The sequence below is a fragment of the Asparagus officinalis genome, chromosome 4, assembly GCF_001876935.1.
Source record: "Asparagus officinalis chromosome 4, Aspof.V1, whole genome shotgun sequence".
Lineage (NCBI taxonomy): Eukaryota > Viridiplantae > Streptophyta > Magnoliopsida > Asparagales > Asparagaceae > Asparagus > Asparagus officinalis.
In genome coordinates, this window is record NC_033797.1 from 145,868,670 (window position 1) to 145,884,725 (window position 16,056).

Sequence of the window (16,056 nt, forward strand, 5' to 3'; positions counted from 1 at the left end):
TTGAATGCTAATACCCCTATTGTTGTAGAGTTAATGTAAGAAATTACCAACATGGGAATCTCTGCTTAGACACTTCCAAAGCCATTTAGAGATCGAAGTGATATTGAAAATTTTCAAATCCTTGACTCCTAATCCCACTTCCTTTTTACTTAAAAAGACCGTTTTCCAACTGACCAAACGCTTATATGCTGCAGAGTTTGCTTTGCCAGACCATAGGAAACTTCTTCTTATTTTATCAAACTCCTTAATCAACCACTTGGGCAATCTATGGAAAGACATAAAGTATAATGGAGCGGACGTAAGTACAAAATTTAAAAGAACAAGCTTTCCACCAAACGGTAGGAAATTGCCTCTCCAAGATTCAAGCTTCTCGTGGTCTAAAACAGGCTGTCAATCTGACTTTCTAAGTTTACCATATTTTAATGGAAGACCAAAAGATACTTGATAGGTAAGTTTTCCAACTTACAATTAAGAGAACATGTTGAGTTGTTACCTCTGTGAGTCAGCCTCAGAAAGAAAGGCAGTTGATGAAGATGATGAGAGGTAGGGAGCACTAAAAGCAAATTCCGAACAAAATAAGAAAAACAGAAAGCAAACAATGACGAGCATAGAAACCAATTTGGTTATCAAGTTCAACAACATGGCATTATACCAAAACACAATATTCACTTAATTATACAAAACACCCATATAATTAAACTAGAGATGGTTACAGATAGTTGTCTAAACATATACATAATGCGCTACTATTTACAAATCCCACAAGGGCTCTCTATCCATTGAAACATAAACCAAGAGGAGGGTGACCTTGACTGAAATGCCATTGGCGGCTTGCAGTTGTGTTAGATGGCAATTACTTAATTTTATGCCATTTCTGTACATGGGTATTTTCCACTGAGAAGCTTAAGCTAATTCACAATTTGGTACCGGTAATCTGGCCCTCAAAATAGCACTCAAATGTCTTTTTATTCTAGAGTAGTTCGCTTTAGTGAATCCAATAACTGAACTCGACTCTGAGATAGTAGAATATCCTTCATGTCTTTATAAGTTTTGAGCTCCTCTAGTGCGTCAGATGTCTTCCTCGACACAAAAAAACTTGAATTTCCTACTTCAGCATTTACCTCAGACCTCGAGGATTGACATAAATAGCTCTGATCTTGGCGCAGAGGGGCAGCGGTCCTAAGCATATGAACAAGAGCGCCAACAGCAGCATCCTGTGACTTGTGTGATGAATTATATGAATTTAAAGATTCTGGCACTTCCTTTCCATCAAGATTTCTGTTTTAAGAAACAAACATGCAAACACAATATTACAAAACCAGTTTACAGATCGACCACTTGCATGCAAAGCACGATTCTGAACTTATTATGAAAGTAGCGGTATGTATGAAGCATGGTTTACAAAGCAAAACAATGTCTACAAAATTCTATTGTGGAAGGTGAAACAAAAATCAGGAAACTGAATCACATAATCCCGTACCACTGCCAGGGGTATAAAGGGAAGTTCTATATACACCTTTCCAAAGTACACATGATAAACAAAAAAGCCTTTTCTCATTCATTTGCATTGAACTGTGAATTCTGATAACGTAGACCTTTTTGCATTCTCTCAAAACTTTCATATGAGATTGCTTTCTTTCTCAAATGAAACCACGGAACAATCTTGAGTTCGACATTGTTGGTACACCTACTTTGCTTTATCTTTGAATTTTGCAACTAAGTAACAGGGTAAAAGTATCTGTTTCATCATAGATGTCATTTACATATTGGACACGACAATTCTAACCATGTCATTCCCACTTCATTCGCTACAGTGTAAGAATTACTGTCATCAATGTGTTGTGTCTTGTCGGTATCCACCACTTATCCATGTTCATGTGTCCATATTCGCTGTGTGCTTCATTTTTCAGGACGCACGACTATTTTAAAGATAACTCTTTACTTTCATTAAAAGAGGTTGTGAATAATTTGGACATATCAAGAAAGTTCATTTGGAATTTAAAATGACTATTAACCTTGTAACAGCAGATTTCCATGTAGAGAAGGAAATGTGACAGGATAAGTCAAACTTCAAAGTTATCATGCTTCTTTTACTGCCTCACTGCTTGCGTTTCTAGGCTCACCTCTAACTCATGTTGCTCCACTAACTACATCCTCACCCTCTGACCAGGCAAGTTCACATTCCCAAAGCCACAGTTCACAGTATATTTGCTTAATCACATGAATCAAAGGTATGTAAAACACTCCAGTCACTGTGTCAACATATTTTCTTACTTACATGAATCAAAGATAGGTAAGACACTCCAGTCACTGCGTCGACTAAGCTTGTTAAAAAAGATCTTTGACCGACCTTAAGTTGGTCAAAGCTTGGAAAAAAATGTATACTCTATATCCCATCACGTCTTCGAATCTATCAGGGCGGTTTGCCCATTACTGTAATATTAACTCCCAAACTTTCAGGAAATCCAGTTGAACTTGTCAAATTATAATTCACACAGTAACACTTAAATAATGACATTCATCCGCACTGAAATATGACATATCATTAAGGACTTAGCCTTTCCAATAATGGAGAATGGCACTGCACCGACGCCAGCCAGGAAAAAAAACTATACCAGGCTAAACAAAGGAAGGATAGGAAGGCAGGATGGGCAGCATAAACCAAGAAAGACGCATAATGTGCAACAGCCAGTGCACCAATATTCATCATAATGATGACTGATCAAGACTTTCAAACCTCAAGTTAACAACAGTAATGAAATATTATAGCTGTGACTATTCCTATACTTAATTAAAACCATTGAGATGCTCAGAGCACATGCATGAAGGGTGGAAGGAGTACCAAATAGTTTCTCCTCCTTATACCACTTCACAACTAAGTTATCATATGATCATGCAAAAATGATTGTAACATGCTATTGTTACATGACTGAAAAATGAAGGGTCCCTGACATTCCTCGTAAGGTGCTACATGGTTATTCCTAGGCAAAGGGTCAAATTTAGGAGTCGTTCTGAAAAGTTTGCATCCTGAGTCTCTGACTATAATCATCAACATCAAGCCTTTATTAGATCAGTGAGGACAACAAGCTGCAAAAAGAGAAGGCTCCATGGAAAGACTGTCAATTGCTAACCCTGGATCCCATGACACTTTATAGATAAACATTTCATTGAAATGATGATAACAAATTTTCACAGAAGGGCAACTATGAATTACTTGACAACTACTATTACTACTAGAAATGCAGTTGAGTAAATACTATGGTCGTCAAAAGGAACTCCCAATATGACTTTTTAACAAAGGCACCTCCATTTAAATAAAAAAACATGCCACAACAAAATCCTTCAACACAGAAACTTGAGCTCAGGTACATGAATCCTTTTCTTTAAATATTCTTCACCTACCTATATGAAAAATTCAAACATATGCTAAATGAAACTAACTGACAAGCTCTTTAGGGACATTGGAAATTCAAGTTAAAAGAGAGCATAGGTCTTTTGGCAAGAAAGGGTCGGTACAGTTAAAGGAAGAGTATGGTATTTCAATCATTCTGTCCATGTATAAAGAATATATAAGAGGCTAATCACCCATTTTCAGCCTTCTTGACTCTTGCTTCTTTCCTTGTCTCTCATGTTTCTATATTTCTTCTAGTTTTATATTTACGGTGTGGTACCAGAGCAGCCTTAATCAACACCTTGATGAATGTGACTGTTGCCATCATCCTGTATGTACTTGATCGCTATTCAATTTATATATTTCTCTTTGTCTGTATGGTATTTCATCAACTCTTCCTATTGAAGAGGAGTGCTAGCCTTATGCCATCCGTTCGATCAAGACAAAGTAAAAAAGAGGCAACAGGACGCAACCAGGGGGTGCGGATTGCAAAAAGAAAGAAAGAAAAAAGGAAAAGAAACAAAGGGAAATGTTCAGTGATAGTTATCCATATACTTGAACATCAAAGTAGAAGGATTCAAATTGACATCTTCTTCAAGGCATTTAGTAACCGAATGTAAAAGGAGAATTGCGTGTCTGTTTGTAACCAAGGGAAAGTACAGAGAAAACAAAGGTTGCTCTGTATTTGACTCATTATGGGACATTTATGGATAATGTGTAATTGAAGGCTGAGCAGTGGATCACTCCCCTAGTTATTCTTGCATCGCCTTCTTTCCTCGTTTCTCATTTTGTATAGTTCTCTCTTAGTTTTATATTTATGATGGTGCCAGAGCAACAATATTAGTCCACATCCTCAGGAATGTGAATATTGCTTGCATAATAAATTTTCATCAACATCCAAAGTTGTCCTCCTTATGCACATGCTCGATCAACAACAACGATGCAATTTATATTCTTCCTTGTTCTATATGGTACATCATCTACTCCAATCCTCTCGAAGAAGAGTGGTTTCCAAATTAAATTAGGGGAAAAAGAAAAGGAAATAAAGAATAAGATTGATAAATGAGCGGGAGATTGCCAGAAGATATAGACAAGAAAGAAAAAGAAAAAAAGAAAGGGGAAGGGTCAATGATATTTATCCATATCCTCTATTTGATATCTCAATCACATTCCATATCTTCCACAAATATCAATTGAATTTCAACTGTATCTTGTTATATTCCAACCATATCCTCTCATATCTCAATCATATATTCTTCTTTCTCCATCAGAAAATAAGTTGAGGTATCATATCTCAACCATATCTTCTTTCTCCATTAAAAACTAAGTTGAGGTGGAGAGGAACATGCAAGGTTTATAAGATAATATCTCTTTTCTCTATATAAAGATTTTTCTATGCACCTAGCAAAGTTGAGAGGGCAGAATAGAGGACTCAATAAAAAGTTAAACATTCTTGTATACCTTTTATACATGACCATAATTCACAGCGTGTCAGACACAATTCATATTATTTAAAAAGTAAAAGAAATAAATGTGGACAAGGTTCAATATTTATCCATATATTTCTCTCTCTCATACTTAATGTCTCCGCCATATCTCATTGATATCATATGATACCTCGACCATAACTAGTCATATATCAACTCTATCCTATTATCTACCTATTTATGGAATAAAACACACTCCCTTTAAAAATACGAGTTAGAAAAAAACTTTCCATGGTCAATATTACCCTTTACTACTTTGAATGTTTCATTTAAATATTACTCTATTGTAATCATAATTATATCATATCATAATCCCATATGAACTACCTACATGTCAATAATATAAAAAAATAAGATTAATAAAATACATGAAACAGCTCCACTGTATTAATTTGTTAAGATAAAGAAGCAACATACCCCCAAAAGTTTAAAATTACACAAAACATCCTGACATCTCAAAACTTAAAACAACAAACATAAAATCCGGAAATTAACAGTAAACTCTAAAGAATTTAAAATTTACAATTAACCCTCAACATTTCAAAAAATTGTAGAAACACCCTCAAATTTTTAAATAATAAAAAAAGCACCATAAAATTCTAAAATTTTAAAACTTGCAAACAACAAAGATAAATTCAAGGGCTTACCATTAGGCAGCTGAAAATTTACAATTTAAAAAAATAACCTCAAAGTTATAAAAATTACAAAAACTCCTTCAAAAGTTAAAAATCACAAAAAACCATGAAATTTCAAAACCTATAACTAGTAAATATCAAATCTAGAAATTATCAGCAGATCACTAAAAATTTAAATTTTACAATAGATAATCCAAAGTTTCAATAATTGTAAAATACACTCTTAAAATTTTAGAGTTGCAAGAAATATTCTAGCATTCGAAAACTTACCACCAACAAATGAAACATAAAAATTACAAGCACCCAACATAAAATTTAAAATTTTTAAAGAACACTCTCAAAGTTTTAAAATTTGTAAAACACACCCTTAAAAATTCAAAATCACAAAAAAGACTAAAATTTCAAACATTATCAAAGAAAAGAGTAGTTGTTTGATATTCTTTCATTAAGATATAAAGAAATTTAACTTCCAATTTAAGGTTTACTATTCCTTTGTAGCATCTAAAAACAGTCAATTTTATCAAAAAAAGATAAAGGTGGAGAAGAATTGATGTCGGCTCAATAAAAAATAAAATAGAAGGAATGAAAAACACTATTTTCTGACTATTTTATAGAATAGTTACTTTTTTAAGTAAATTAAGAATCTTCAGAAGAGATTTTCATAAAAAAAAATTAGTATTTTTATATGCTTATGCAGATGCTTTAATCATATAAAAGTATGCTAGAATTAGCATTAATCTTTAGTTTATAATTTTTTCAAGCCTATAAAGGATTAGGAACACACCTCGTATTTTCGTTTGTGTTGTTTTAGCCCACTTTTAACCAATCATCTTGTCTTATTAGCTTTAATTATTCATCTTCCTATTATAACACTATTTTTAAAATGTTTTATACTTTTACAAAACTATACTTTCTCATGTCAAGCTTGGTTTCATATCGATCCAAATAACATGATATTTTAAATTAGCTTCGAATTATATTTATTTCCTGTCAATTCAATTGTTAGCGTGAAAATTTTAATTGGATGTAGCTCATTTAAACGAACATTAAAGAAAATAAATAATCACAATGCTAAAGTTTAGAGACATAAGTGAGCAAAAACCATCAAAATAGAACCTAGAAACAAATTTTAGTAAGGAAACAAATCAAATATACTAAATCATAGTATTTAACAACGTGCATTGCACGTTCATAAAACATAGTTAAGGGATAAATAAACAAGGGGGTTTTATAGGAATCTCTTATATGTGTATAGTGGACATTGGATACGAATCAAAGGAACCTATGATATTCCCAAAGAAATTTGGAAATGTCCTAGTAATATGGGTTTCGGATGGCTGACTGGCTAATTCAACAAGATTAGTAATACTAAAAAATCCTGACTAGTGGAAGATTAGTACTTCGGTACCAGTATATACAAGAATAAAGGGATATACAAAGTTTTCCGAACTATAATGGTGTATCAAACTTATGAGCCAAAAAATGAAACTTCGGGATGAGCATAAATAAAGGAGACAAATCTATTGGGGAACCAATTCAATTTTATGCCAGGAGGTTCATTGTGGAAGTTATTTATATATTCAGAAGATTGGTGAAGTGATATAGGGAGAAGAGAAAGAATGTGTTGGAGGAGATAAATTGTTGAGTTACAGAAGGGAATAAGCATAAAGCAATTTCACTGATGTGATTTAAGGATATGTGACAGAGGAACGACAAGGGTGAGAACAATTGAAGGAGATGCAAAATATTATTTCTATTAATTGAAAATTAACGTTAGTAATGGAATAAAACCTCTGCCATTATTTTTTGTCCTAGTTATGGACGAACTTACTATCTGTGGATACATCTAGATGATATCACTTTTCCTTATTCGGTCATCTGCCGACATGGTAAGGTCCAGAATGATGTAGTTCATTGAATCAAATTGGATTCAATTGGGATGATTAAACTAGGGGAGTGCTTCTTAAGACTTTAAGTATTTAAAAAAGTAGAAAACTATCAATTACAGTAAGCGAAAATCAAACTTCACACCTGAATATCTAAACAAAAACAAGCATACAAGAACTAAAAAAATTACAGCTCAGAGCACTATCATCCTTAAAAAAATTAAATTGCAGAAGATTCAATGTGCTAAAAATATCCCTGTGCGCCTGGTTTATTATTAAATGTTTGTGTCCTTCTAAAAAATAAAAAAATAAAACAGAAGATCAATAGATTCAACTTGCTTAAAAAAATATGCCATGTGCTTTTACTTTATTATTATGCGAGCAGCTAGAAGCTTCCAGAACAAAGAAAAGTACCTAGATTGCGAATCTGATGTATCAACATCGTCCACAGCAAAAGGGCAAGAGAAGTCTATGTCATCAAGATCATCCTGGATTGAAAGTCTGCTGGAGCTCCTTGAGAACATTCGTGGTGATCCACTAGAAGAAAAAACACCGGAGAACCTTCCAGAATCATCCCTGGCATCCTTCAGCCCCTGTAAATTTTCACATGTGACAAGAGTAAGAAGCCAATTACTAAGCACATAAAAATCTTAAGTTTGAAAGCTATAGCATGCAGAAAAAAAGAGAAACAAGTGAAACTGAGGAACAAGCTTAAATAAATGAGGCTGATCTTAAGTAAATTATAACATAACCATTTTTAACTTGAAGTTATCATGCCGATGAAAATGTGGGATGCTCCATATCAAGTAAAAGTAACAGCCTTACATAATTAGTGGCTGATTTTTCAGAGATTTTTAGGTGTCTATTACTTTTCCTCTGTGACCAACAAGATGCTCCCCGGTATCAACCAGTACCTTAGGTCTTCTAAGGTATTCAATTTCTAAAGTATATAACTCTTTTCCACAATGGAAAGAAACTAGAGCCTCTAGCTAATTTGAATTCCTTTTTAATATGTCAGACAACCTCCACCTATCCAGTAAAGACCTGATGAACCAAATGTTTGTCTTAGGTTGAGGAAATCTTTGGACACACAGTCAAAATGATTTAATGGAGGACTGCTGAGAAAGTGATATAAGATGATTCAGCAGAGACAAAATACTTCCTGAAATATAAGCAGGTGAGACAAGAAAGATTGCCAGCACACATACTAAAAAGGCCTCAGATAAGTTTTCATATCCAGTTAGCATTAACTGTATGATGCAAATATGGTCAAAACAATTGATAATGATCAAAATATGGATAGGAATCAAGTATGAACACCTAGAAAGCAAAAACATGCCAGTACGGACATAAAATAATACAAAAAATGGTGTATAACTAATTCTTAAGTTGTCCATATGATAAAATAAAAATAAAAAAACTATAGCAAAATGTTGCGCTTACGACATGTGTCCTACATGCAGCCTTATGACAAAAGCTCCACCGTACTAACATAGTCTTATGGTCTATTTAATGGCTTGGAAACAAGTGGAATTTGTCCCCAAGCTCACAATAGATAAGTTTCTAATTTTAGTATATAGTAAATAAGCTAGCCTTTTAGGTTTCTAATGCTTCTCAGTCAGTGGTTCATTATTAGAAACTTTTAACTTTGTTCTTCATGTTAGCAGGGAACAAGCAAGGACTATTTAACTTTTGAAACATTTATATTTTCAAAGCTTTCTTTACAATTGCTCTGGCAGATACTCATCCCGAAAATGTTCAAATTTTATTATGGTGGTGGGTGTTTACAGGGAAATATTATGTTTCCTAGAACTGGGGTGAGTTAAAAACCTATAAATAGTATGTGAACCAATATTCAGAATAATCAAAAGAATACTTTAATTATTAAGAAGGAAAGGCTTCTAGGGGGATGATTCCCACCAAATTTATGCTTCCCTCCCACCAACATTCCTTCAATGATAGAACAGACCCAGCAAAATGATAGGATTTCAAGTTTTAGGGTGTCTAAATCATTAATGCAATAGAATGCATGCAAAATATATTGACCTTCCGTGCCCTACCTAGGCCTAAGCGGTACCTAGACCGCTTGCCTAAATCTCGGGAGTGCCTAGGGGAGCATAAGCTGCTTATGCGGACTACGTCGCCTAGGTCTTGGTCATGATTTCCTTCATTGCCGCCTCCACATTCTCTGACCTCCTCTAACATATCCGGTCTCCTACACCGACTACGAACACCTCCTTCAGCAAAAGCTCTCCTACCAATTGTTAAAAAAAAGAAATCTGCATGGGTCTCGCCTATGCAGCTGCCTAGGCGCATAACCACGCCTAGTGCTTTCTATTACATTTACAAGTAAGATTTCCATTTTTCATCCAAAAAAGGAAAAATCTGATGCAAATATTATATTGACTTGGAAGTTTAAACCTTTTGTATTTCTACTATACTTTGTCTTTTGAAGTCATTATGTAGAATTGATTTATCCTAGTTGCGAAAATAAACATCAACTACTTTCCCCATGGATTGCAGAAATAACCTATCATAATTTCATTAGACAGAGCGGTGCTTAAACAAATCATGATATTTTTGTATCATTTTTTGTGTTTGTTAATATGCCCCTTTTTTGTCACTCCTTTCTCATATTGATCCGTTTATCAGTAAAGAGGAACTTTTTCCTTAGCATCACTTGCTATTATCCCCCTGGTCAACAAGGAGAGAGTTTTCATTGACTTTCTTTCCATGAATATTCTCTAGGATTTTCATCATAACTCTTCTTAGGCATATGATACCATTGCACGATCTTCATGATAACGAAAAGCACCGGGTGTATCTGTACACTAAGGATGGATTAAATAGATTGAGGCATAAAACGTACCTTAAGACCATAGTTTTCAGATGATATATTTCTGAACAGTTACGGTGAGACTCTCATTGTTATTAAACATATATGGAAAATTATTACTCCATTCAAAGTATAATTTTGGTTTCAGAATTCATTAAGATGTGGATTTGTTTTGTGAAAGGATCCTAAGTTCATGGAGTTAGCCTTGTTTGGCATTCACTAAGCAGAAAAGAATGGTTCTCACTTCTCAATATGCATCAAATATATATATAATAGCTTGCTCGTAAACAAAACAATATAATGGCTTTGGATATCGCGTAAGTCCAAGTGTACATCAGTCAATTGAATAAGAGGAAGAGAGAAAAAATATGCATCATCACAAATTATGCATGTTCTCCATGTAAATAACGTCCATCCATTGCTTAAGTGGTGGGGCAAAAGAAGAAAACCCTGTTAAGTACACTTATCCCAAATTCAAATTGATCCAAGGGCTCTCATCCCTTGGAAACCACGCATCTAGAGGACCCAGCCACTAGATACTTTATTTGTTCTCCATACAAAAAAATATTTAATTGCCAAGAATAGAAAACAATGAGAAGAACAAATAAAAATACTTGAAATGACAATTCAGGTGAACAAAAACATGTGACACGGAGGCAGCTAGATGTATTTCTACCTTGAAGCAATTTATAGTAACTCAGTTTCATATTTATATAGCATGTAAGTTGCACAAAAGGTGCCAAAACATAAGATTCCATGTTCTTCAAACTCCACAAAGAAATATTAAAAAACAACCCATAAATAATGTGCACATGATAAAACATTTGACTACACACAACAAGGAAATATTCAAAAACCCATAAATAGTGTGCACATAATAAAACATTTGACTACACAGTATACACATACATGCACACAGGCACCCACGCACTCGCACAAGCATGCACCACAAATGGAGATAGAGGTGCAATACTTTCTAATATTATTACGATACTTCAAGGCAAGTCGAAAATGTACAAAATGAGACATCAAAAAGAACTATGTTGTTCTCAAAGGCAAATAAATAAATATGTATACTGCATAAAAAGTTGGCGGGAGGGGTAGAGTTTTTTTTTTTTTTTTTTTTTTTTTTTTGGGGGGGGGGGGGTATATCTTTGTCATGTGCAGGGATTTCCTAATATGGAAAAGATGTGGCTCAATCTCCACCAAGTGAATAAAGAAGGAAAGAAACTCACATAATTACACTTGGTTGGGATTGGGCCACATCACTATATACGAGAGAATTCCCTCATATAACTTATGATACCTATTACACACACACGCACATCCATACATATATATGCCCTACTTGCAAATAGTAAATTTATAAGGTTGGGCATAAAAAAAGTCCATTTTCCAAATTGAGATGATTATATTTTAACTATTTCCCAGATGCATCTCTTAAAATTCTATCTATGTTTTAACTATTTCTTTCTAAGTTGAGATGATTACAAGCTTAATCTATTTAGAAGCCACAACTTCATGAAACTTTTTCCTGATCCTAATTAGAAGGGAAATTTCAATAAATTAAGAAACTAATTATTCAACCATAATCAAACAACAATAACTTAGTTTTGTGCTTCCTTTTTTATTAATCCTAAAATTAACTTAGTTGTGTGCTTCCTTTTTTTATTCAATCATAATCAAAACAACAATAACTTAGTTTTGTGCTTCTTTTTTTATTAATCCTAAAATTAACTAGCCAAATTCAATTATTTTAGAATCTAAATTTAATCAACAATTTAATCAAATAAAGGTTCTTACTCACACTTGAATTCTACTAAGATGAGTTTAATTCTTTTAATGGGAAAAATTATATTGAAGTAGTCAACCACAAATAATTGAGGGAACCAATTACCCTTTAATTTGATATGTTTAATTTTCAATGATGAATTTTAAGATGATGACAATATATCACAAAGAGAGCTCCTAAAATAAGTTCATCAAAGATCTATAACGAATTAGTAGATAACAATATATTTAGGGGATCAACTCTAATTTCATAGGTCTAGTTTTCATTGACGAATTTTAAGACAAGGAAATGACATAATGTAGTGCCAAAGGGACATAATCAAGAATCTAAAGAAAAATATGGTAATCACTATTCTAAAGAAAAATATGGTAACCACTATTTTAAAGGCGATGGGCCTTCTTAGTGCCTCAGGCGCTAAGGTGAGGCGATCTTCTAACTTAGCACCTCGCATATTGCGAGGTGATGAAGGTAACTAAGGTGATCGCCTTTTGACGCCTCAAGAGCTCGCCTTGGCACCTCATGACATTGCCTAAGGCATGTAATGTAAGGCACGAGGTGTTTGCCTCTGTTTTAAAATTTTGAAGGTGCGAAAAGTGTCCACTAAAGTAAAGTTCGTTTTTGCTATTGAAAATTTGTGTTTTTTTTCTTGGACGATTTTTTGCTACTTTTCTTTTGTAATGTACTTTATTACCTATATCATTTTGAGGACATGCCACAATTTGAAACCTTAAAGTTCAAGGTTTGTTTCTTAATTATCTGAGTCAGCATTAACTAGTTAATATTACTATTCAATACTTGCTACTTACAACTTTATTTTAAATGTTAATGACTTATTAGATTTGTGACATTGAAAATTTGGATGTGATTAATTTGTCTTGTTTTTATTTATTGATATTTGTATAATATTTGTAATGTTAATGTATTTTTGGAATATTTATCGTCTTAGTTCACTAAGGCGATCGCCTTTTTTGGCGCCTCTCGCCTCATGCAACATAGGCACCGCCTTGACCTCGCCTTTTGCTTTTAAAACACCGATGCGACTCTTATTGCATTTCTTTGCAATAGTTATAACACTATATTAGAGAATTATTATGCATTTACTTTCATTATTCAAGTTAATATTTGCTCTTTTTTTTTATCAATAAGAGGTTCTTTAAGTGAATTTTCTAGAATTGAAGTTCTTTTTGAAGCTCTTTACTTTTTTCTGTCTTCCATTAACATTGTATTCAAAAAATATTGTATTTTTCACATGTTGTGCATGTGCATTTACCTAGTAACTGGAAGGAGAAAAAACTCCACATCATATCTTCATTTACAACATGTAGCATCCTTAAAAGGTAACAAATAAAAGCTTTCAGATTTAAATAAATCTTAAACGATCTCTGATTGACGCAAAATGAGTTTTTTTTCAACGGTAAAATCACTATATATATGGTGTCCATAACCTAAATCAAGAATAGACATCACTGATCACAACATAAAAGACATAGTGTACATATTAACTTATTAACTAAAATCCTCCTCTCCTGGATGGTGATCACAATAAAACAACAGCAACAAATGAAAAAAAGAGAGGTAAGGCCCAAAATACTTAACTCTATAGCATCCCTGCCTGTCCATTCTGTCTATGGATACACAGTGTTGACTTATGTTGACCATTGAGACTCCTTGAAACATCATATATTAAGGAATACATTCATTAGTTAGCATCTTGTTTGATGCAGAAGTTTCACCTATTAGAATGCACAAACCTCCAACATATTGTCCAAGTGATTAGTTAACACATAGCATTCTAGTACACCCCAAAGCCCAAATAAACTTCTATCAAACTCTATAATCTAGTAAAGCACGGCACTTTGAAAAAGTTGAAAAAGAATTAATCCAACAATGATGGACAGACATGCGAAGCAAATTCAACAACATCAAATAACAAAGTAAACATCAAGTGATCAAGTCTCATAAAGACAACTCATTCTAAGAGATTCAAAGCAAACCTATTATATACCTTCTGAGCATTATACAAATGCAAGTTTGAGTAGAAATCTCCGAGCTTCTGCCCTTCTGTCTTCCTAAACGACCTGCTCTCAGACGAAGGTGACTCCTGCGATGACTGCTCCATCCTCGTGCTCCGTGGCGACGGCGGCGGCAAGAAGCTCCTCATAGGATCAGAATGGTTGGGAGTCCGATGCAACTGGGTCTTCCCCTGCATCCCTGCAGGTATACTAACTGGCGAGGTCTCCAACCTCAACCTCGACTGCAGAGAATTTGCACTGCTTCCGTAAGCAGGCGGCGAAGGAGTAGGCGAACTCGACATCGGCGGTGATAGCCTAAACTCATCGAAGCTAAAAGTCCCCTTTTTATGAGACCCCATTGTCTTCTGACTCGGAATTTGATTCCTGTACACATCGATTGGTGATGATCTCCGCTCCGACCAGCTATATATGCAGGCCGGGGCTGGGAGGCGCGGAGCCCAGGAGAATTCAGCACGGTAGCCCCTCTAAGGGGTACGAAATCGCTGCTCCCGGATCCGATACGGATGCGAGCCCTGAGGCAGGCGAAAGCTGGAAAGCTCTCATCGATCGCAGCAAGGGCTGGCCGACAGTAATCGTTGAGTGATCATCGGCCGGCATTAGCGGACGAACCTCGAACATTGGAACTCCGAGAGGCTCGCGGCCGGTAGCTCAACCGACAGCGAGAGGTATCCGCATGGCGTGCTCGATGGGCGTGAAAGCGTAAACGCGAAGATCCTTCCTCGTTCCTCGAGAACGGGGCAGCAAAGAAGAACGTGGATAGCTGAGATCGTAGGTTTGTAGGAGTGATTCGAGCGAGCGAGCATTTTGAAGATGCCTGAAGAGGGAGAAGGCGGAGCACCGAGAGTAGAGACGCGGCAGAGACGACCGAGTTTTCTTGTAGGGACTTCGCGGTAGAGAGATGCCATCTCCGCCGGCGGCGGCGGGCGGAGGGAGGCGGCGGAGGCTCGGCAGGCGGGCGGTCCATCGGCTCGACGATGACGCATCGGGGAGAGGACGTCGACGACCATGGGGTCCATGACGCCATGGCTGGGGTTTTCGAGCGCCGAGGGGAGATCGCCGAGGGCGAGGTTGAACCAGCGGTCGCGCTTACGGGATCGGGTCGGATCCGTTAACGGTCGGGTCAGGTTGGGGATCCGAGACCCGAGGATGGCCTGGAGGGCTTTGAGCTGGAATTGGGTGATGATCTGCTCGGTGCGAGCGGAATCGGAGGGCTGAGACATGGCCGGATCTGGATCGGACGTTGCAGATCGGAGAGGGCTTGGGGTCTTGGATTCTAGGGTTTTGGGTCGGAGCCGTCCTCGTCGGAGGGCGGCATCACGATCTATCGCAGGACTAATGATGACAAGGGAGAGGGGACGATGGAGTCATAATTACTAGAGTTTGATTTTTGAGTTATCGGAGGACTAATGATAAGAATCCAGGATTAGTTAATTAATTAAGAGAGAAAGAGAGAGAGAGCGTGTGTGTGTATAAATTAAATTTAAAATTAAATTTAAGAGAGAGAGAGATTCTAGGGGGAGGGGGGGTTAATGGATTGATTAATGATGATAGCACAGGTTTGGTTTAAAAATTTGGATTAAAAAGGAGGATGGCGTCATCCTGGGCTTGCTAGCAAACGTGATTGGGCACGAATAGAAGAAACAAGGAGAAGGAAACTGGCTTCGAAAGAATTGTAGTAGAGCCCGGTTTGTTTGGTTTACGTACAGCTGGACTGTTAGTCTGACACGCAACGCTGCGCGGATGTTCAAGTACAGATGGCAGGCAACGGAGAGAGATGGACCTAGTTTCTGTGCTCGTAGCCTTGGATTAGATATTAGGGCGAGGTTGGTACAATAAAAAAAAGGGAAGAGGGTTGCCGTTACGCTTCAGAGCGACTAGGAGGTCGGCTCGGTTCGGTGGATGGACGCCAACAGAAGCAAACGAGAGCAAGAGAAATTAATATCTTACTTGTATTGGACAAATTTTCAAAACCGACCCATTTAGACTTTTATTCCCA

At 36.0% G+C, this 16,056-nt stretch overlaps 1 protein-coding gene across 1 annotated transcript; it reads right to left on the minus strand.

The window, feature by feature from the left end:
- LOC109839663 (autophagy-related protein 13a-like) lies at positions 606 to 14,460 on the minus strand. The gene is made up of 3 exons (XM_020408181.1): positions 14,033 to 14,460; positions 7,814 to 7,992; positions 606 to 1,278 (listed from the first exon to the last, which is right to left on the minus strand). Exons 1-3 carry the CDS (start codon positions 14,396 to 14,398, stop codon positions 966 to 968), a joined length of 858 nt encoding a protein of 285 aa, XP_020263770.1. The 5' UTR covers positions 14,399 to 14,460; the 3' UTR covers positions 606 to 965.